Raw genomic sequence first — 22842 nt, 5'->3', positions numbered from 1 at the left:
TTCTTAGGCTTCTAATTTTCTGTCCCTGCCCTGCCCTGTCACTCATTCGATCTGGAAATTGGTTCTGATTGCTCGATTGACCTCAGAATTGCAAAAAGGCAGTTGGTATGCTACAGAACAATTTCACAGAACATTGATGATTAAATGAACTTTAATATAATTTTCGGCTGAATTATTAGGAGCTGATTTGTGTATTTTTGGGTTTATGATCGAATCGCAGCAGCCGAAACCCATATAAAAGTTCATTTAATCATCATACAATGTTCTGTGAAATTGTTCTGTAGCATACCAACTGCCGTTTTTGCAATTCCAAGGTCAATCGAGCAATCAGAACCTATTTCCGAATCGAATGAGTGACGGAGGTGTATTTTCCTATACATTTTGGCTGAAATCCCCATACAAACTTCAAATCAAATGCGCCAGCTTATGCAACAAGCGATTGAGCTGAAATTTTCAGAGATATATTTTCTCACCCAAAGACACAATCCTGGGGGGTGCCCCGTGGAATTAGACAACTTTTTGTTTCCTGGGCCAGTCTAATCTACATTACATAAAAAAATGACAACATGTTTTTACATTGACAATAAAATGACAAAACTGACTTAAGAAATCTTACGAAGTTTGTTACGAATAGACTCATTGACTATATAACATGATCATAATTCCCTCCGATTCAGTTGCAACAGCGTCTTCTTGGACGACATGTTCCGTGTACGGCTGGCAAACTGCTTTGAAAGGAATTATGCAACGAGATCATCAAAGGCCTGGCGCAGAGGTTTCTACTCTATTCAGAGTCCCGCCAGTAAACCTTCACAAAAAAAAAAGAAAAAAAAAAAGAAATCAGAAAAGGGGATCAAGTCTACCCAGTCTCCCCTATGGTGTGCTGGTATATTATTATTATTATTATTATTATTATTATTATTATTTATGTTTATTTCATCCGACAAATTTGTCTTAATGAATAATATTAGAACTAATTGAACATAAAACGTAAAAGTCTACTCTTAAATTCATTTGTCGTCATATTAAAATCAAATAAGTGCACAACATTGTTGAAACATTCCATCATTGCGCGTACTGGTTCATGGAATGTATAATCCCGCCGTCTTAAAGGCAATCTTAGAAACTCAGGTCTACGAGTGACATAACCAGGAACATTAACATTAACTAGCTCTAGCAAATTTGGAGCGTCTATTTCTGCAGCAAGTAATTTGGCTATGAAAATAGCTTTAGCTCGTTTCCGCCTTTGCATCAACGTATCCAGTCCAATCAGTTGACAGCGACTCTCATACGATGGCAGATTTAACGAGTCGTTCCACGGTAGGTTGCGTAACGCAAATCTGACGAATCTCTTCTGAACAGATTCTATTCTAGAAGCCACAGTGCTATGATAGGGATCCCATACTATCGAGGCAGTTTCTAGAAGAGGCCGAACGAGACTAACGTACAGGGATTTCAGTGTATACGGGTCTCTAAACTCCATACTCAGTTTACTCACAAACCCTAATTGACGACGAGCTTTGTCGATGATCTCTTCGTAGTGATTTCTGAACGAGAGAGCTGAATCCAGTGTGACACCTAGGTCCCTAATTTTGTCAGTCCTATTTAAAAGTTCTCCGTCAACAGAATACTCAAATGACAGATAGTTCGTTTTGCGGTGGTAACTTACGACGAAGCATTTAGGAATGCTAAGTTCCATATTGTTTGATCGACACCAACCTGCAAACTTCTCAAACAAAGTTTGAAGCTTGCGACAGTCTTCCAAATTGTTGATTACAATGTACAGCTTAAGGTCGTCAGCGTATACAAGACAATAGCTTTCTCCGAGATGTATGATAGCATCGTTTATGTACAGCGCAAATAGTAGCGGGCCCAAATTGCTGCCTTGCGGCACACCAGAACTGCTTTCGAACCATCGTGAGATAGACGATCCGATTTTCACGGCCAATTTTCTGCCACAAAGGTATGATTGGAGCCATGTAACAAAGCTAGACGAACATCCTAATTTATTCAGCTTTGCCAGTAGTATGGTGTGATCTACTTTGTCAAATGCTGCCTTCAGATCAGTGTAGATGGCATCTATTTGACGACTCTGTTCGATGTTGCGTAGACAAAAAGATACAAATTGACACAGATTTGTTGAGATGCTTCTTCCGGGGAAAAATCCATGCTGGCTGGTAGAAATGTAATGCTTTGTCTTATGCAACAAGTGTTCCGATACAATGACCTCGAATAGCTTAGAACAGGCACAAAGCGACGTAATTCCACGGTAGCTCCTTACATCGTTTTTGCTGTTCTTTTTATAAACCGGAAACATGAACGAGGATTTCCAGCATGTAGGGAAAGTGGATGTTCTCATAGAAAAATTGAAGAGATAGGCTAGAGGTTGCAATAGTTGTTGGCAGCATTTTTTCAGAATGCACGCAGCAATTCCGTCCGGACCAGGCTGAAACGAGAGTTTTAGTTTTGAACTTCTTTCCGAATAACTTCGGATGTCACCACGAATGTATTCACGTCCACACATCCGGCAGGAGTCATTCCCAATGCTTCAGTACTATTCGTACCGCTTGAGTTCGAGACAAACATCGAGCTGAAGAAAGAGGCGAAAAGTTCACACTTATCCGACGAGGTGTTGGCCCGTTGTTGATCCAAATGTACTGAGGCCGGCAGTCCACACTCTTTTCGTTTCGATTTTACAAAGTTCCAGAAGCTTTTAGGATTTTGCTTTAGCTTTCGTTCTGTGGAAACCGCATGCCGATTATACAATTGGCTATTTAGGCTGCGGTATTGGCGGCTAGCGAGTTGGAATGACAACTTAGTCGCTGCTGTGCGATTCTTGCGATAAGCTCTTCTAGTTGTATTGCAGTGTCTTCTCATGCGGCGTAGTTCAGCATTAGACCAAGGCGGCTTTTTTGGGGAGCGTCGGGATGGAACAAACATAGAAAAAGCACGTTGAAGAATAATCGTAAAGTTCTCAACGGCATCATCTAGATTCATGCATTCAGTCACAATTGACCAATCAATTAGAGATAAATGCTGGCTAAGTCCTTCGAAATCAGTTTTTTTTGAAGTCCAGTGCAAGGGTATTGAACTCTTCTTCATAGTCTTCCAGCAGCGGTTTACTATTTTCTATGGTGCATGCATAAGGTTGATGACAGGTGTCAATTGGCATGAGAGGATCTACAACTTCTTCAATTGTAAATTCGTTGACAAAATCCTCACAGACGAACAACAAATCCAGCGTATTGCCAAAGGGATTTTTAATGTAGTTCAATTGACACATATTATTCGAACTCATTCCGGACTCACAGCATTCGCGCACAATTCTAAAGATAGTATGTTCGAGACTTGGTGCTGATTAGATAATTTGTATATTTTATATTTTAATGTTTAATCGTAAAACTGTTCTTATGATGTCGGGAAAAACTGTAAAATAAAACTCGTATGTACCTATATCGCCTGCACCTTTGGTACGTATATAGGCGATTAAGTTGGTTCTTATATTATATCGAGAGTTTTGGGTTCAAAATGTTGACTGGGTTGATGCAGTAGAAAATCCGTAAGAACGATTTTATGGACCTTGTCATTTTTGGGAAACTTCTGATTCATTTATGCCTAAAAATTAACATAAGTTTTTTAGCATTTCGTGATAGATGTGACTGTTCTATATGCTTCCAACACTGTGCGGGGTATTGACAACTGTGGGTGGTGTGATTCAGAGTGTGTGGCATGCTGTATTTGGTTTTAGTTTCGTGTCTATTATGCTAACTATTGAATTTTTGATAGTCACTTGGGGGTCGTTGTTTCGTGTGCGAAACGGAGTTTCTTTGTGTTGCACCAATCGTTAGACGGATGAAGCAGCGTGTTGTGTCGCTTTCCGCAAAAACGGTAGGATCCCTTGCTAGATAATCTAGCGTACTAGATGACCGGCTGATAGACAATTTAGCCACAATCCGTTTATCTTCACACCATCGTACCGATCTAAAAGCCTCAATGACCCCGAACAAAAGTAGCATCGCCCGGTAGTGGATGGATAACTCATTCCCAGTTTGGGTTTTTGATCGCTAGTTGAACAGGCCTACTGGATTGGCCAACTGTTAGAAGGACTGTGCCATGATTCTTCCAGAAAGTAATCAGGTTGCGTACTGTGAAACTTTTCTCTTGCTAATAATTTATCTCCCAGAGTCGCAGCGTAACAATATCGAGTCGCAAACCATAGGGACGAGCATAGTACACCAGCCAGCAGTATTTTCTCCAATTTTGTCTAGCATTTGTTAAAGAATCTTACTTTCGAATTCATGATCATTTTGCAAAAAAGTCATTAAGTCGAATAGGTCATTTGACAAAAAATGTCCTTTTGTCAAATGATATTTTCGGCAAAACGGCCCTTTTCGATTTGGCCTAGCGGGCATTTTTTGGCCAAATGCACTGTTAGGGCAAACAACTTTTTTCTACCAAATATCCAGTTCTGCCAAGTGTCTCCTTCGGCCTAACTACATATTCGGTTAATCCATTTTCGACCTTGTAACCGTTTCGGAATTCGACTAGATGGCTTTCAGCTTGACCTGACGTGCGGCCAAGTGTCTTCCGTACGAGTGACTTTTCACCGAATGACTTTCGTCCGAACGACCATTCTGCTCAAATGCCAGAAGTTCAAAAGGTGTTTAAACGAATATATCATTTGGCCGTACAAACTCATCTTGGGGAATATGTCATTCAGCCAAAATGTACATACGGCCAAAGATGTTGTTTAGCCGAGCTGGTCATTTGACCGAAAAAGTCGTTTGGCCACATTTGTCTCTTGACCGAAAATAACATTTAAAGAAATGTTCCTTTGGTTTGTTTTTAAAGGGTCATTTGGCCGAAAAGGTCGTTTGGCAGAAAGACCATTTGGCCGAAAATGTTGTTTGGGCAAACGGGTGAACTTTTTTGACCATACTAGTGTTGATCCGATTTTGTCAATCCACGATTTTATCACGTTTTCGAGTCGATTTTATCATGTCCCAATTTTATTACGTTTTTGACCAGATTTTGTCCCCCAAAAAAATTTGAAAGATTTAGTCGTTCTTTTTAATAACGTAAATAAAACCGCAAACAACAAGGATTGTTATTAAATAACTTTCACCGCCTGCGGTTCATTATGAATCATTTCTGAGTGCCATTTAAGGGTTTTGTAAGCCTTTTCAACTAAAAACAACGGATACCGTTCACGAATTTTGAATTTCCACGACATAAACGACATTGGTCAAATAAATAAAAAAAATAGTTAAATAAATGTGTTATCGATGTTATCTCATTTTCTACTTTATCACACCAAAATTCACCAGGGGTGATTAAATCGGGATATTACTGCATTCGCCGTTCAGAAATTTACATTTGGCCGTATGACCCGTTCGGCCAAATGGTCATTTCTATCAAATGACCATTTCAACCACACGGAATATTCGGCCTGAAGACCTTTTTGGCCAAACGTCATGCACAAACGGCTTTTTTTTGGCCATTTTACAAATTCGATTGTATGTCGGCTCAACAAAGTTCATTCGGCTTAACGTGTTATCCGGTCAAATAGCTTTCCGCCCAATTATTTTCGGCCGTGAAGGGTAGTTATCCTTCGCCTGTTTGAATAATTTCCCGTGGAATTTCCCGAAAATTTCATATGGATAGTAATAAAAAAAATCCTTTAAATTATTTTTTGAGATACCGAACAATCTTCCCTGAAAAATATTACAATATTATAATACTTATGATTCTACGGTTCAAAAAAGACTTCGTATACAACTTTTTTAGATATTTTAGAATTATTCTATATTTGCTGCAGACGCTATCTAATAATTATCTGTCATATATTTCTCATAATAGATGTCCTTTCCCCTTGAATAAATGTATGCTCTCTCCCGTTTCCAACAATTACCTCGTTATAAATCTCATGAATAAATTCGTTACGAAAATTGATACGCTTTTTATTAACTGTCACCGGTATAACCGCTGCCGAACAAAGCAGAACAGCGTTCTCCCTTCCCGGCGACTAGGGTCGAGATTTAGGGCCATCACTTCATGAACCACCCCTCTTCAATTTGTGCTCGAGTTCTAGTAGCGAACGAAAAAAAAGCAGTTCCAACACCGCACCCCTAGTGAAACATATAATCCTTATTACTCGTCGCAAAACGCTTTCCACCATCATCGAATATTTGCTCGACAAAGTGCCAACACTTTATTTTCCCTCTCCCCGGCAGCCTAGGCTGGCTGTCGTTAGTTGGAACACCGCACAACATGGTGTAACGATTTATATTTTGTCGCATATTTTACTGCCTTTTTTCGCTCAAGTGGTTGTGCTACGTGATGGAACTCGATTTAGGAAAATTGCAGTATGTTGAGAATCGGGACGACACACTCATCGATGGAAGTGTTGGCAACTTTCGGATTTTGATTTTCTTTTACAGTTAAGCTCGCTGCTAAAGAATATGGCAACACAGGCAGAAGGACTTCGTAAAGGATCGTACCGCGCATGCACGGCAAATTTCCCTTCTGTTTATGCAAAATCTCCCTGCCCGATCTAGGCAAACGGCTAAACGAGCGCCGAGAACGCCATTCGACTGTTCCGCAGTCAGGAACCAGTAATAAAAATATTACGCCACACAATTTTCCATTATTTGATTTAGCACCCGTTCGCGGAGCTCAATCTGCCAATCTTTGCAAGCAAATTAGCTTTTTCGCCGGCTGCTTTCCGGGCAAACCGATGCCACAGCACTGAGGCAAAGGATGTACGTGATGGTTGCTATAAAAGCGCCAAAGAGCCGTGTCTGCCATCTTGATTAAAGTATGAATTTTGGTGATTTCATCACTTATAATATATTAGATTGTAAAAGGTGAATTACCTGAAAAATTACGTTAAATAAAATACTGATTTTGCTTTATTAATAAGATCAATACCCGAAATAAAGTAATACATATTTTCATTTTTCAATCTGGTATCTACATCTTTAACTCTTTATGGTACTGTTTTCTCTTGAATTGCGTATTCGTTCGACTTGGCCTCTTAACTTTAAATAATACGTTAGAAATATTTATTTTTCACTGAATAGATCACATAAAATTGAAATAAAGATCCTTTTCTTTAGTTTATTACCAATTTTGAATCATCGTGAAATGTTTTCTACCTCTTATGATCTTATTTTGAAATGTCTCCATTTATAACTGCAAAGTATTTTTATTCTATAAAACAGCGGTTCTCAACCTGGGGTACATGTACCCCTGGGGGTACCTTCGCCGGGCCCAGGGGGTACCTCGGACAGAAATGCTTAATTGAGGATTTATTACAAATTATTGATAAAGTTTTGATATATGTATAATTTTTTTATTTCAAGAAGCTCGGAAACCTCTTTTCAAGTGATTCGGATACCTCCATTCAAGAAGCCCGGAAACTTCCTTTCAAGAGGCCCGGAAGCCTTCTTTCAAAAAGCTGGGAATCTTCCTTTCAAGAAGCTCGGATGCCTCCTTTTAAAAGGTTCGGAAGCCTCCTTTCAAGAGGTTCGGAAACCTCCTTTCAAGAGGCTCGGAAGCCTCCTTTCAAGAGGCTCGGAAGCCTCCTTTCAAGAGGCTCGGAAGCCTCCTTTCAAGAGGCTCGGAAGCCTCCTTTCAAGAGGCCCGGAAGCCTCCTTTCAAGAGGCCCGGAAGCCTCCTTTCAAGAGGCCCGGAAGCCTCCTTTCAAGAGGCCCGGAAGCCTCCTTTCAAGAGGCCCGGAAGCCTCCTTTCAAGAGGCCCGGAAGCCTCCTTTCAAGAGGCCCAGAAGCCTCCTTTCAAGAGGCCCGGAAGCCTCCTTTCAAGAGGCCCGGAAGCCTCCTTTCAAGAGGCCCGAAAGCCTCCTTTCAAGAGGCCCGAAAGCCTCCTTTCAAGAGGCCCGAAAGCCTCCTTTCAAGAGGCTCGGAAGCCTCCTTTCAAGAGGCTCGGAAGCCTCCTTTCAAGAGGCTCGGAAGCCTCCTTTCAAGAGGCTCGGAAGCCTCCTTTCAAGAGGCTCGGAAGCCTCCTTTCAAGAGGCTCGGAAGCCTCCTTTCAAGAGGCTCGGAAAGCTCCTTTTAAGAGGCTCGGAAGCCTCCTTTCAAGAGGCTCGGAAGCCTCCTTTCAAGAGGCTCGGAAGCCTCCTTTCAAGAGGCTCGGAAGCCTACTTTCAAGAGGCTCGGAAGCCTCCTTTCAAGAGGCTCAGAAGCCTCCTTTCAAGAGGCTCAGGCCTCCTTTCAAGAGGCTCAGAAGCCTCCTTTCAAGAGGCTCAGAAGCCTCCTTTCAAGAGGCTCAGAAGCCTCCTTTCAAGAGGCTCGGAAGCCTCCTTTCAAGAGGCTCAGAAGCCTCCTTTCAAGAGGCTCAGAAGCCTCCTTTCAAGAGGCTCAGAAGCCTCCTTTCAAGAGGCTCAGAAGCCTCCTTTCAAGAGGCTCGGAAGCCTCCTTTCAAGAGGCCCGGAAGCCCCCTTTCAAGAGCCCCGGCAGCCTCCTTTCAAGAGGCTCGGAAGCCTCCTTTCAAGAGGCTCGGAAGCCTCCTTTCAAGAGGCTCGGAAGCCTCCTTTCAAGAGGCTCGGAAGCCTCCTTTCAAGAGGCTCGGAAGCCTCCTCTCAAGAGGCTCAGAAGCCTCCTTTCAAGAGGCTCGGAAGCCTCCTTTCAAGAGGCTCAGAAGCCTCCTTTCAAGAGGCTCGGAAGTCTCCTTTCAAAAGGCTCAAGCCTCCTTTCAAGAGGCTCAAGCCTCCTTTCAAGAGGCTCAGAAGCCTCCTTTCAAGAGGCTCAGAAACCTCCTTTCAAGAGGCTCAGAAGCCTCCTTTCAAGAAGCTCAAGCCTCCTTCCAAGAGGCTCGGAAGCCTCCTTCCAAGAGGCTCGGAAGCCTCCTTTCAAGAGGCTCAAAAGTCTTTTTCAAGAAGGTCAAAAGCCGCCTTTCAAGAGGCTCAAAAGCCTCCTTTTCTAGAGGCTCGGAAGCCTTCTTTTCTAGTGGCTCGGAAGCCTTCTTTTCTAGTGGCTCGGAAGCCTCCTTTCAAGAAGCTCAGAAGCCTCCTTTCAAGAGGCTCAGAAGCCTCCTTTCAAGAGCCTCAGAAGCCGCCTTTCAAGAGGCTCAGAAGCCCCCTTTCAAGAGGCTCAGATGCCTCCTTTCAAGAGGCTCAAGCCTCCTTCCAAGAGGCGCGGAAGCCTCCTTTCAAGAGGCTCAGGAAGCCTCCTTTCAAGAGGCTCAGGCCTCCTTTCAAGAGGCTCAGGAAGCCTCCTTTCAAGAGGCTCAGAAGCCTCCTTTCAAGAGGCTCAGAAGCCTCCTTTCAAGAGGCTCAGAAGCCTCCTTTCAAGAGGCTCAGAAGCCTCCTTTCAAGAGGCTCAGGAAGCCTCCTTTCAAGAGGCTCAGAAGCCTCCTTTCAAGAGGCTCAGAGCCTCCTTTCAAGAGGCTCAGAAGCCTCCTTTCAAGAGGCTCAGAAGCCTCCTTTCAAGAGGCTCAAGCCTCCTTTCAAGAGGCTCAGAGCCTCCTTTCAAGAGGCTCAGGAAGCCTCCTTTCAAGAGGCCTGAAGCCTCCTTTCAAGAGGCCCGGAAGCCTCCTTTCAAGAGGCCCGGAAGCCTCCTTTCAAGAGGCCCGAAGCCTCCTTTCAAGAGGCCCGGAAGCCTCCTTTCAAGAGGCCCGAAGCCTCCTTTCAAGAGGCCAGGAAGCCTCCTTTCAAGAGGCCCGGAAGCCTCCTTTCAAGAGGCCCGGAAGCCTCCTTTCAAGAGGCCCGGAAGCCTCCTTTCAAGAGGCCCGGAAGCCTCCTTTCAAGAGGCCCGGAAGCCTCCTTTCAAGAGGCCCGGAAGCCTCCTTTCAAGAGGCCCGGAAGCCTCCTTTCAAGAGGCCCGGAAGCCTCCTTTCAAGAGGCCCGGAAGCCTCCTTTCAAGAGGCCCGGAAGCCTCCTTTCAAGAGGCCCGGAAGCCTCCTTTCAAGAGGCCCGGGAGCCTCCTTTCAAGAGGCCCGAAAGCCTCCTTTCAAGAGGCCCGAAAGCCTCCTTTCAAGAGGCCCGAAAGCCTCCTTTCAAGAGGCCCGGAAGCCTCCTTTCAAGAGGCCCGGAAGCCTCCTTTCAAGAGGCTCGGAAGCCTCCTTTCAAGAGGCTTGGAAGCCTCCTTTCAAGAGGCTCAGAAGCCTTCTTTCAAGAGGCTCGGAAGCCTGCTATCAAGAGGCTCGGAAGCCTCCTTTTAAGAGGAGCGGAAGCCTCCTTTCAAGTGGCTCAGAGCCTCCTTTCAAGAGGCTCAGAAGCCTCCTTTCAAGAGGCTCAGAAGCCTCCTTTCAAGAGGCTCAGAGCCTCCTTTCAAGAGGCTCAGGAAGCCTCCTTTCAAGAGGCTCAGAGCCTCCTTTCAAGAGGCTCAGAAGCCTCCTTTCAAGAGGCCCGGAAGCCTCCTTCAAGAGGCTCGGAAGCCTCCTTTCAAGAGGCTCAAGCCTCCTTTCAAGAGGCTCAGGAAGCCTCCTTTCAAGAGGCTCAGGCCTCCTTTCAAGAGGCTCAGAAGCCTCCTTTCAAGAGGCCTCAGAAGCCTCCTTTCAAGAGGCTCAAGCCTCCTTTCAAGAGGCTCAGGCCTCCTTTCAAGAGGCTCAGAAGCCTCCTTTCAAGAGGCCCAGAAGCCTCCTTCAAGAGGCTCAGAAGCCTCCTTTCAAGAGGCTCAGAAGCCTCCTTTCAAGAGGCTCAGGAAGCCTCCTTCAAGAGGCTCAGAAGCCTCCTTTCAAGAGGCTCAGAGCCTCCTTTCAAGAGGCTCGGAAGCCTCCTTTCAAGAGGCTCAGAAGCCTCCTTTCAAGAGGCTCGAAGCCTCCTTTCAAGAGGCTCAAGCCTCCTTTCAAGAGGCTCGGAAGCCTCCTTTCAAGAGGCCTGGAAGCCTCCTTTCAAGAGGCTCAGAAGCCTCCTTTCAAGAGGCTCAGAAGCCTCCTTTCAAGAGGCTCAGCCTCCTTTCAAGAGGCCCAAGCCTCCTTTCAAGAGGCTCAGAAGCCTCCCTTCAAGAGGCCTGGAAGCCTCCTTCAAGAGGCTCAGGAAGCCTCCTTCAAGAGGCTCAGAGCCTCCTTCAAGAGCTCAGGAAGCCTCCTTCAAGAGGCTCAGGCCTCCTTTCAAGAGGCTCAGAGCCTCCTTCAAGAGGCTCGGAAGCCTCCTTTCAAGAGGCTCAGAAGCCTCCTTTCAAGAGGCTCAGAAGCCTCCTTTCAAGAGGCTCAGAAGCCTCCTTTCAAGAGGCTCGGAAGCCTCCTTTCAAGAGCTGGAAGCCTCCTTTCAAGAGGCTCAAAGCCTCCTTTCAAGAGGCTCAGGAAGCCTCCTTTCAAGAGGCTCAGAAGCCTCCTTTCAAGAGGCTCAGAGCCTCCTTTCAAGAGGCTCGGAAGCCTCCTTTCAAGAGGCTCCAGCCTCCTTTCAAGAGGCCTGGAAGCCTCCTTTCAAGAGGCTCAGAAGCCTCCTTTCAAGAGGCTCAGAAGCCTCCTTTCAAGAGGCTCGGAAGCCTCCTTTCAAGAGGCTCAGGAAGCCTCCTTTCAAGAGGCTCAGAAGCCTCCCTTTCAAGAGGCTCAGAAGCCTCCTTTCAAGAGGCCCGAAGCCTCCTTTCAAGAGGCCTGGAAGCCTCCTTTCAAGAGGCCCAGCCTCCTTTCAAGAGGCTCAGCCTCCTTTCAAGAGGCTCAGAAGCCTCCTTTCAAGAGGCCTCGGAAGCCTCCTTTCAAGAGGCTCAGCCTCCTTCAAGAGGCCCAAGCCTCCTTCAAGAGGCCCAAGCCTCCTTCAAGAGGCCCGGAAGCCCTTCAAGAGGCCTGGAAGCCTCCTTTCAAGAGGCTCAGCCTCCTTTCAAGAGGCCCGGAAGCCTCCTTTCAAGAGGCCTCGGAAGCCTCCTTTCAAGAGGCCTGGAAGCCTCCTTCAAGAGGCCTGGAAGCCTCCTTTCAAGAGGCTCAAGCCTCCTTTCAAGAGGCTCAGAAGCCTCCTTTCAAGAGCTCAGGAAGCCTCCTTTCAAGAGGCCTGGAAGCCTCCTTTCAAGAGGGCTCAGAAGCCTCCTTTCAAGAGGCTCGGAAGCCTCCTTCAAGAGGCCTGGAAGCCTCCTTTCAAGAGGCCTCGGAAGCCTCCTTTCAAGAGGCCTGGAAGCCCTTCAAGAGGCCTCAGCCTCCTTTCAAGAGGCTCAGAAGCCTCCTTTCAAGAGCTGGAAGCCTCCTTTCAAGAGGCCGGAAGCCTCCTTTCAAGAGGCCTGGAAGCCTCCTTCAAGAGGCCTCAGCCTCCTTTCAAGAGGCTCGAAGCCTCCTTTCAAGAGGCTGAAGCCTCCTTTCAAGAGGCTCGGAAGCCTCCTTTCAAGAGGCTCGAAAGCCTCCTTTCAAGAGGCTCAGAAGCCTCCTTTCAAGAGGCCCGGAAGCCTCCTTTCAAGAGGCCCGGAAGCCTCCTTTCAAGAGGCCCGGAAGCCTCCTTTCAAGAGGCCCGGAAGCCTCCTTTCAAGAGGCCCGGAAGCCTCCTTTCAAGAGGCCCGGAAGCCTCCTTTCAAGAGGCCCGGAAGTCAGCTTTATGGAGAGTCATATATACTGTTGATTTTCAGTTCCATTTTTCAAATGGTTCAGCCAAAACACACAAGGCGCCAATGAAAAATTATCCATTTTCTTACATAAGTTTTCCTGTAGTAGATCCAATTGATTACAAATCTTATTGGATATCCTTCCACCCTATAACTGAGGATATCCAACAACAAATGTACGAATGAAAGTCGGTCAAAAAGGCACATGACGCGGTTTCGCTGAACACTGACCCCGATCTTATGAGTTACATTTATTTTCATTAACAGCCAAAAATAGGGGGTACCTCAATATATTCACATCTGTGAAGGAGTACCGCTGTTATACACGATTACTTTTTCCATCTCATCACCAGGTCAAGGTGTGGTTCCAAAACCGTCGAACGAAGCACAAACGGATGCAGCAGGAAGAGGATGTCAAATCGGGTGACGGTAACGGCAGTGCTGGCAATTGTAATCGTTCATCGAGTCCCGGTGCCGCCTACGACGACGACGAGGACGACGAGGAGCTAATCGATATGGAAATGGACGATTGTCCCAGCGACGAGGAACAGGAGCTTATGCAGCAGCAACAGCAGCAGCAACATCACCACCATCAGCAACAACAACATCATCAGTTTTCACTGCATTCTCATCTGGCGCAGCAGCACCGGACATGAGATTCGGTTCGAGAACGGTTGCTTCGGATGATCGTTCTTGAGTAACGGGAGTTAGAGATTCAGGTACATGTCACACAGATCAATAGTTCCTAACATAAGGCTTGGGAAGGAAGGGCATTGAAGAACTTACTGGTGCCAAACCGTGTGAACGACAGTTGCAATGTTTTATGAGGCATGAATTCGGGGTCACAATCGTTTTAACTGTGAAAATTCGGATTTGGGTTCAGGCTGAGTTGACGTCATTAAAATTTGTGTATTGAGTCCGAACTATTGGAAGTTTTTCAGAGCCTCGCAAAACACTTGTTAATTGGGAAGAAGTGACTGGGAAAACGGAGTGCCAAACTAAGCGGTTGATCAAACAGTGCACTGCACTGAAATTAGACTTCGAACTAAACCAGAAAGAAACCGTAGATTATTTATTATTTATTTGTCAACCAGAGTCGCATTCGTTAACGTTAACACAAGGACATTGAATAGGCAAGGAAAATAGTTTCTGTAAATAGTTCACTGTACATACCAGTTAGTAGCCGGTGTGCGAATAATTAAGCTATCCTTAAAAGATCATGTCGAATACAATAACCAGGAATCAATTAAATAAATTGAATAGCAAGTGAATAATTGGTCGATAATTGGTTTTGCGTAGTAAATGGAGGTTGATTTATGCTACTGAATGTCAGTACGAAGGCAGACTGTCAATTATAGTAGCAAACTGTTTCCAGTGAGATATATTGAAACGGCGCTGATGTCTTTAGGAGACGGTTTAGTCATGGGGAGTTTTTGGTTAGTATCGTAAAATTTAATGAAATTAAACTCATAAATATTGTGAAAAGCAATGAAACTCCTGCTTGGTCTTATTTTATTAAAGAAAGAAATGCCTTTTGATTTTGGGGATCAGTTATGGTGCAATATAGAATATCACGACCACAAACGAGTATACTTTCAATCAGTTGAACTGAATTGTAACAGCGTGGAATTTTTAATTTTTCATCTTTGCTGTGTGTGGTAATTGTGGAGCAAATTTCGTCACTAAAAGCAAAACATTGAAAATGTTCTCACAGCCAAGGTTCAATCCAATCACATACGCACTAATAGAGCGATTGATAATTATCACTAAATTATTACCATCAGCTAGCCAATCAAGCTGAAGCTCCGTACCCTCAATTTGTGGTCCACAGACTGCGAAGCAAAACGGCAGCTAATCCACGTTACCAGTCGCAGCGCCAGATAATTTAGGTAATTCTGTTCTAATCGTAGATAAACATCTATAATCGAAACATGCAGGCACCAACTCATTTCCACACTTTTGGCCGTTGGTTCTCTCGCGTTCGATCTCAATCTTCACTGGTCCAACGATTTTCTCATCATTCCAATCCGAGTGCGCGAGAGCAAGGTCGCCAGCGTCTGCAGCCGGCAGACATCCGACGGCGACGGGCGATGTGCCGGGACACGAAACTATCGATATAAATCAAAAACGAAATAATTATAGGGCTCCACAAGATTTGGGATATTCAACGGTGGACGTGGTTGCTCCCAGTCCGGAACGATTAGAGTCGATCTCGGTGTTTCGCTCTCTGGCCGGCCCAATCTGCGCCATTCAGGTCGAAAAATATCCGGCGCCTAGATTTGGAGGCATCGTTAACTGGTTGTTTAGCGCGATTCAACGATGAAGGTCAAGCGCCGCAGTGGTCTGGAATATTTTCAGTCAATTTTAAGAATTGTTTCATCGATGGGAATTATTAAGGGTAGGAATGTTAGTAAGAGATGATTGTCATTAGTTAATGGGCAAGTGCATTCTAGTAACATATTCCATATAAAGAGATTCTTTTTGGAGTTGCACAAAAAATACCATTTCTACCATTTTAAAATATGTATTGATTTTTCGACAGAAACCACGGTGCTCGCGAGTCGGTCGAAAATTTTCGGTCTCACTTTATGCTTGAAGAAACCCCGACCAAGAAACGGGTGAGAACACGCGAGATTAGGGGCAGCAGCCCAGCCAGTCGGCACCAGTCCCACCGCAGCAGTGTGTAGAGTAGAGAGAGTCATTCAGCCAATATAAACAGCAAATTACACTTAATGACGTCTAATTTGAAATGTTTAATGTTAATCTTCGTAGCTAATTGAACGGGTTATTATTAAATTTCCTAATCCTTTATTATAATTAGATTTATCAAAGATCGAAAATTATACGGCACCGAAACAGCAACAGCACCTAGTCATTGCAGTAATTCCAAGTGTCCAGCAAATTTTGATCCGATGAAGATCGAGACAAATTGTAGCGTTGGGCTCAGCTTCAGCTGCAGATCGAAGTATGATTGACGAAAAGGTGTTGTTGGTTCCCAGCAGCCAAGAGGAGCCGTGTATCTGTTGTGATGACCGGAAACGTTTTGGAGGAAAAAAAGAACTCATTCAGCACATAACTGGTTCATTCATGAAACGAGGTGATCGCATTATGGGAAATTGCACGTTTTGGGAATGATATGGCAACTTTAGAGAAGTTATCAATCGTTCTAGTTTGATAATGAGTGGTTGTTGCATGAATTTCAGAATAAATGTGGAGCTAGTGTATGTTTGTAAAAATGCTTCTTGTGATGTGATTTTAACACCGGAATGTTGTAGTGACCAAACACACGTAAATTGTTCTTGTTTTATTAAAATTTGGAAATAAAATCAATGGGGTCCTATCTCGTATATAAGGAAGCAGTCTAAAGATAGTCGGTCAAGAAAACAAAAACAAATTTTATTTAAGTTATTTGTCTAGGTCAGAAAAATTTAAATTTACAAATTTGCAGGGTTCGGATTTCTCACTCACCATGCATTTTATCCGGATAAATTACAGTGCGATAAACTCCGGCACAAGCGATGGTGCAAAAAATTAAAACATTTCAAAATTGTTTTGGGTTCGAATTCGGTCCTAAATATTTGTAAATATGCTTGTAAAATTTATCTGGTGAGGCGATATGAAGGAAAATTTGTGGATTGAAATTAAATTATCCGACGAGCCGGCGCTCACGAGTTTATCACCCTCCATTCTATCCGGATAAAGATTGCTTGTTCACACCATATGCAAAAAATCTATTATTCTGCCAGCACTGCCAAACTACATAGACCAATAATTTAACTGATTGTTATTTCGAAATTATTGATCTTATAGTACTGGGATGCTAACTGGAGTTATTCGTAATCATTTCTCAACGTAATAATAGGGACAAGAAGGCAACAAATGTTTGCCTACAAACAACCATTTAGGTTGCCCGGTAGCGCTGGCAGAGACTTTAATTTCTTTCATATGGTTCGAACAATTAATATGCGAAGCTTTATAACTTTTTTTTTTGTAGACGGTCCAGCAAAGTGTTTTGATATCTTTCAGACTATATGCTATCGTAATGAGTCATTTGCCGTAAGCTTTAATTCTCAATGGATTCATGAAAACAGACAGCATGTACTATGTCCAAGGGCTTGACGATCCGTCCCCAGGCCATCTGCGAGTTGTGATGCCTGCCTTTGGATGTGATGCCACCTTTAGGTTGTGGCGGGGTTTGAAAGTGGGCAGTTAAGCTTTTATAAAAAGCTGCATGTATCCGCAAACATGCTCCGCCAAAGCAACCGTGAGCCGCTCGAAGCGCACAAGCCCAAGTCCTGTTATTAGGTGGGACGCTAAACAGACCTGACACGAAAGCTTTCCGACGAGACAGGAGGTTTGCGCAGGCCCAAGAAGCCGCCTTTAAAAGCACCCATTAACAAACAACATAGAAGATAATATTACGCGACAATCGGCAACGACCTAGGTAACGAATAAAGGATCTAGATTGGAAGCTTGGAACATGGAACTGCGAATCGCTGGGTTTCGCAGGTTGCGACAGGATAATCTACGATGAATTCTCCGCAACTTCGACGTCGTAGCGCTGCAAGATATCGGCTGGACTGGGCAGGATAGAAAAAATGGAAAAAAAGGGTTACATCGAGCGGTTACCTTCCACCAAAGATGTGGCACTATCAACGTACCGCAAACCGGCTTCATAGTGCTGGGCATAGTGTGTGAAGTTCTCAATAATAAACAATATGAGCTTGCTTGACTGTGGGTATTAGAGGGGGGCGTCATGGTCATTTTTTTCAAATCAATGGGTTTTCGAAGCCATTCTGGGTCCTGAACAACTGTGCAGAATTTGGGACCGATTGGTTGCTTCCTCGCTTTCCGCATCGCGTTTGAAGTTTGTATGGAAATTAGTATGGGAGAACGTATATTTTTGCATTTTTACTTCTAGAGGTTTCAGTTCATTGTAAACTAAGTGATACATTATGCGTTAAAGTATAACCCGAAGGATGCCGAAAAACTTTGGTAGGTTGCTGGAACGTAAACGAACAAAGTTATAACGCTTCGAAGATGGATTGCTTAAGCCATATACAAAAAATTGTTTATTCTGCCAGCTTTTCCGAACTACATGGACCAATAATTTAACGGAGTGTTATATTCAAATTAATTGATGTTATAGGGCTGTAGAGCTAATGGGAGCTATCCGGAATCATTTCACAAAGAAAAAAAATCCGATGAGAAGGAAGATGGGTTTTACCCTTCGATATCCATGGGTCGTCCGGTAGTGCTGGCAGAAACATTGATTTCTTGCATATGGTTTGAACAATTAATTTTCGAAACGTAATAACATTTTTGCAGACCTTCCAGCTACGTACCTTCTATGGCAAAGTCTTTCAGCATCTTCCAGACTATATGCTAACGTATTGAGTAACGTGATTGATGATAAATTGAAGCCGCTAATAACAAAAATGTAAAAAAGTACGTTTTCCCATACTAATCTCCATGTAAATTTAAAACGCGATGCGGCATGCGAGGTTGTAACCAATCGAGCCCATATTTTGCACAGTGGATTGGGGACCCAAAACGATTCAGAAAAACCTTGATCTCACTTGATCGGACGAAGTTTGCGTTTTTCCATACAACTGCGCCCCACTCTAGTGGATATACAATAGTAAAGCGCATGTGGAGATTGGACAAATCAAGCATCCGAAAGATATTCAATTTGAAAGAAGAGTTTTGGTACTCAGATTCTGATGGTTTTCTACAAACGGGACCTTTAAAGTGGTCTTGTTGTGTAGGGGTTATCAAACCTATCTAGAGAGTACGAGGGTGAGGGTTCGAGTCCCTCCAAGACACGTGGATCCTTTTTCGCAAATTTTATATCAATTTGTTCATTTCGAAATATGTGCTGTGTATTAGAGTGATTTAAATTTTGACTTTTTGCTTAAACGATTGCATTTGCCATTTTAATAATCCCTTAAATTTTTAATAAATTTATATGTAATTTGATTATGCACACGTCATTTGAAGTTTGTATGAGAAATACTATGAAAATCGACCCTTATTTGAATTAACGTTTCGTGAGGTGGCTTATGAACTATTTATTATATATAATCAACACATTGACTACATAGAATACTTCTCAAGTAGAAAGGCAGTTGTTGTTGCGAAGCGATTTGTCGTTTGGAAGCAAAGTTATGAAGTTGATATTATTTTCTTTATTTTATTCTCAATTAAATTTCCCACGATGCAGTATTCCCTTAATAACTTTTCTTGCAAGCATCAAATCGTTTCGCAGCAAAGACGACCAGTTTCCTGGTAAAATTTTCTGTATTGCCGATGTTATTATATTATTTATTCAGACTAAGGCCGACTAAGAGTCTTCTCCATTCGGCACGGTCCATGGCTACACGTCGCCAACCACGCAGTCCACGGAGGGTCCGCAAGACATCTTTCACCTGATCGATCAACATTGACCGCTGCGCACTTCGCCTTCTTGTGCCCGTCTGATCGTTGTCGAAACCCATTTTCACCGGGTTACTGTCCGACATTCTGGCTACGTGTCCGGCCCACCGCAGTCGTCCGATTTTCGAGGTTTAAACGATGGATAGTTCACCCAGCAGTTCATGCCACTTGTGGTTCATTTGCCTCCTCCACATACCGTTCGCCATCTGCACCCTACCATAGCTATGCATAGATGGTACGCAGCACTTTCCTTTCGAAAACACCAAGTGCGCATTTGTCCTCCACGAGCATCCTCCAGGTCTCGTGTCCATAGAGGCCAAGCCCGCCGTCTCGGAGGGTTCCAAAGTCGTCATCAAGTAAGTCAGCTCCTAGTGAATGAACGAGGACGTAGCTTCACTTGAAACGGCCCTTTTCAGGGCCCCAGTCCCGCTCAAAGAGGAAAGGAGTTTTCGTACCGCGCACGCAGGAAATCAAAATTTTGAAATGAATTTCTACTGCTGCCACTGTCAGCCAGTTTATGATTAGCCGCTGGAACACGATAGGCGTCATCCATTCTAATACATTGTTTTGCAGTGTTTCCCGGCAAGGAGCGCATGGGCTGCTACCGCCAAAGAATTTCGCCCGTCACCAAGTTGTAGTATTCAGAGTAAGCGGCTAATGATTTTAGTTTGTATAAGTGATTCTAGACTATGAATTGATTCTGCTATTGCGGATAGTACATTAAACATAAGCAATCAAATATACCAATCGTGAAATCACATATTTCGCGTGCCCCAATTTACCGTACAATGTGGCAAGTTTTACATTAGACTTGATTCGAACTCTCAATTTTGCATATGCACTAATACTGATCTCTATCGTGAAAGAATCTGTGCATGATTGCGCAGTGTGAGATGGTGTTGGTAGCGCCATCGGGTTGAGTAGCAACGACGAAGATTGCACCGTCAGTTTGTTGTCGAATTTTAAAACGAACAGTCGCACCGCTCTTCAACGGCGGATTCCATTCAGCCGTTTTCGGCTGGAATACGACATGTCGCAGTCGGTAGTGTTTGGTTTTATATTTGTAACTAGCGCATGAAAATGGTGCTTGCCACATCCATTAATGTGCTAGTTACTAAATGGTAAGTATGCTCTCATGTTGTGGATTTCGGAGCGAGCAGGACTCCGAAATCATAGAAAAAAAATACCGAAGCGAGCAGGTCTTCGAGTGTTTAATAAAACATGATCCCGGAGCAAGCAGGTCTCCCGAGGATAGAATAATTATTCCGGAACGAGCAGGTTTCCGAGGCATTTTTTTTGTTTATTCCGGAGTGAGCAGGTCTCCGAGGCATTTTTTTTTATTCCGGAGCGAGCAGGTCTCCGAGGCATTTTTTTTGTTTATTCCGGAACGAGCAGGTTTCCGAGGCATTTTTGTTTTGTTTATTCCGGAGCGAGCAGGTCTCCGAGGCATTTTATTTTGTGAATGCGATTAGAACTCCGAGGCATGTTGACGTCGAACTACGTCTGTGACCACTTTGCAAATGCGAAGCAGGATTCAAAGACATTTTGTGTTCGTTCCGTAGACATAGGACTTCGGCTGTGTATTCTATAGAGGAGTACACTTTGCGAATGTGAAGGACTCCGAGGCATTTTTGTTGATTCCGGAGCGAGTGGAAATCTGAGGCATGTTTACGTAGGACTACGTCCGGGTTTTCTATAGAGGACCACACTTTGCGAATACAGAGCAGATGTCCGAGCAATTTTGTTCATTCGGAGCGAGTAGAACTCCGAGGCATGTTGCCGTAGGATTCTGTAGAGTACATTTTGTGAATGCGAAGCAGACCTCCGAAGAATTTTCGTGTTTATTCCGGAGCGAATAAATCTACATTTCTGATAATAACCTTGGAGTTAATTCTCAGTTTTCACTCATCTATGCCCGTAGATGGCCATCAGGTGGCCTTCCAGAAAACCCGGAACATTCGTAAAAATGGTTATTTTGGAGACTTCGTCCTACAGCAGCGCAATTTTGTCTAAGCAATACCTTAGAGTTCATACATAGTTCTTACTCAGCTATAACCGCAGTTGGTCACCTGACGGCCTTCCGGATAATTCGGAACGTCTGTTAAAATTGCCATTGTGGAAAGTTTGACGTAGAGCAGCGCATTTTTTTAAAATAATTTCCGACGGTGAAATCGTAAATCGACGAAATCCGTAAATCGTACTCCACCTGATCGATCCACCTTGTTCGCTGTGCACCACCCCCTACCTTGTGCCCGTCGTATCATTGTCCAGAACCATTTTCACCGGATTACTAACCGACATTCTGGCAGCGTGCCCGGCCCATTCTAGTCGTCTGATTTTCGCGGTGTGAACGATGGATGGTTTTCAGCTGATACAACTCGTGGTTCATTCGCCTGATCTACTTACCGTCCGCCTTCTGACGGTAATCTTAGTATTAACTCACAGCTCTTACTCTGCAATGACCGCAGGTGGCTACCAAACGGCATTTCCGCAAATCTGGAACGTCCAAAATGGTCGTTTTGTACAGTTCCTCATAAACCAACATTTTCTTCTGAACCTTTTCTCATAATGACTAAGGAGTTAGTCAATGATCCTTAACAAACAATATTTTATAGAGTTATACCTTCACCATAGGTATAATAATAACCAAAAAATATGCGTCGCAACAAATGAATGATAAGCTCTGTTATAGTAATATAGTGAATCCTGGCAAGTATGATCCGATTCTGAGCATAAGCATGAGCATAATGAGCGTACAATTCGTAGATGCTACTCTATGATTGACTAGAACTTGCGAAACTGTACAGAGAGCACAATAAATGGGGCTTGGGACTAGGCTACCCATTATCAATGTACACTTTTCGGGAGCTCAAATATCTAAAGTCAATTACGGCGCCGGCCGCACTTGTCTCGACCGGAGCAAAGTGCAATACATGCACATGAGCCACCGAACACAAAATAGATATTTTATTATTTTCCCGACGACTGAAACACGCACTGCACTTACTTGCTCGATGGCTACTGCAAACTCGCTTACTGGAGAAACACGACTGGACAAGGAACAAACTTTCACTTTCTGATTTATTTACTCACCCGCGCAAAGCAGAACAAAATTACGGCGACCGGACGATCGTTTTGCTTTCCGCACAAAGCAAAATAAATATCAACGACCGGCCGATCCGCTTACTGAAGAAACACGACTGGACAAGAAACAAATTTTCACTTTCTGATTTATTCATGAGGAAGGGTAAGCTTGGCGAAACCCATTCGGTCGAAAGCCATTTGGCGGAATGCCACTAGGCCGAACAAACACTTAGGTCGAAACCCAGCAGGCCGAAAGGGTCATTTGCCGAAAGGGTCATTTGGCCAAAAGGGTCATTCGGCCGAAAAGGTCATTTGGCCGAAAGGGTCGTTTTGCTGAATAGGACATTTGAAACGTGAGACACAAGGAGTAAGGAAAAGACGTCTCACTTCTCGCTCCTCAATTCTCACCTTTTACTGTGAAAATGAGGAGCGCGTCTCATTTTTACAACGAGAAGTGATAAATGAAGAGTGAAAAGTGAGCGTCTCCATTCTCACTCCTCATTTATCACTTCTCGTTGTAACGACCCTTTCACCCAAATAACCCTTTCGGCAAAATGACCCTTTCGGCTTAACGGCTCTTTCGTCCAAATGACCCTTTCGGCCAAATAACCCTTCCGGCCAAATGACCCCTCCGGCCAAACGACCCATTCTATTGGCCAATTGACCCTTTCGGCCAAAAGACAATTTCGGCCAAATGACTATTTCGGCCAAATGACCCTTTCGGCCAAACGACCCTTTCGGCCAAATGACCCTTTCGGCCAAACGACCCTTTCGGCCAAACGACCCTTTCGGCCAAACGACCCTTTCGGCCAAATGACCCTTTCGGCCTAATGGTCTG

The 22842-nt window shown here is 44.2% G+C and overlaps 1 protein-coding gene across 1 annotated transcript; it reads left to right on the top strand.

Moving 5' to 3' along the window:
• Positions 1-12841: 12841 nt before the first annotated feature.
• On the top strand, positions 12842-13966 carry LOC134202771 (homeotic protein empty spiracles-like). The gene has a single exon (XM_062677764.1). The coding sequence runs from the start codon at positions 12881-12883 to the stop codon at positions 13139-13141; it is 261 nt and encodes an 86-aa protein (XP_062533748.1). The 5' UTR covers positions 12842-12880; the 3' UTR covers positions 13142-13966.
• The last annotated feature ends 8876 nt before the right edge of the window (positions 13967-22842 follow it).

Source organism: Armigeres subalbatus, unplaced genomic scaffold (assembly GCF_024139115.2).
Source record: "Armigeres subalbatus isolate Guangzhou_Male unplaced genomic scaffold, GZ_Asu_2 Contig141, whole genome shotgun sequence".
NCBI classification, from domain to species: Eukaryota; Metazoa; Arthropoda; class Insecta; order Diptera; family Culicidae; genus Armigeres; species Armigeres subalbatus.
The sequence above is the reverse complement of the archived record's forward strand: the minus strand, read 5'-3'. Positions and strand labels throughout refer to the sequence as shown.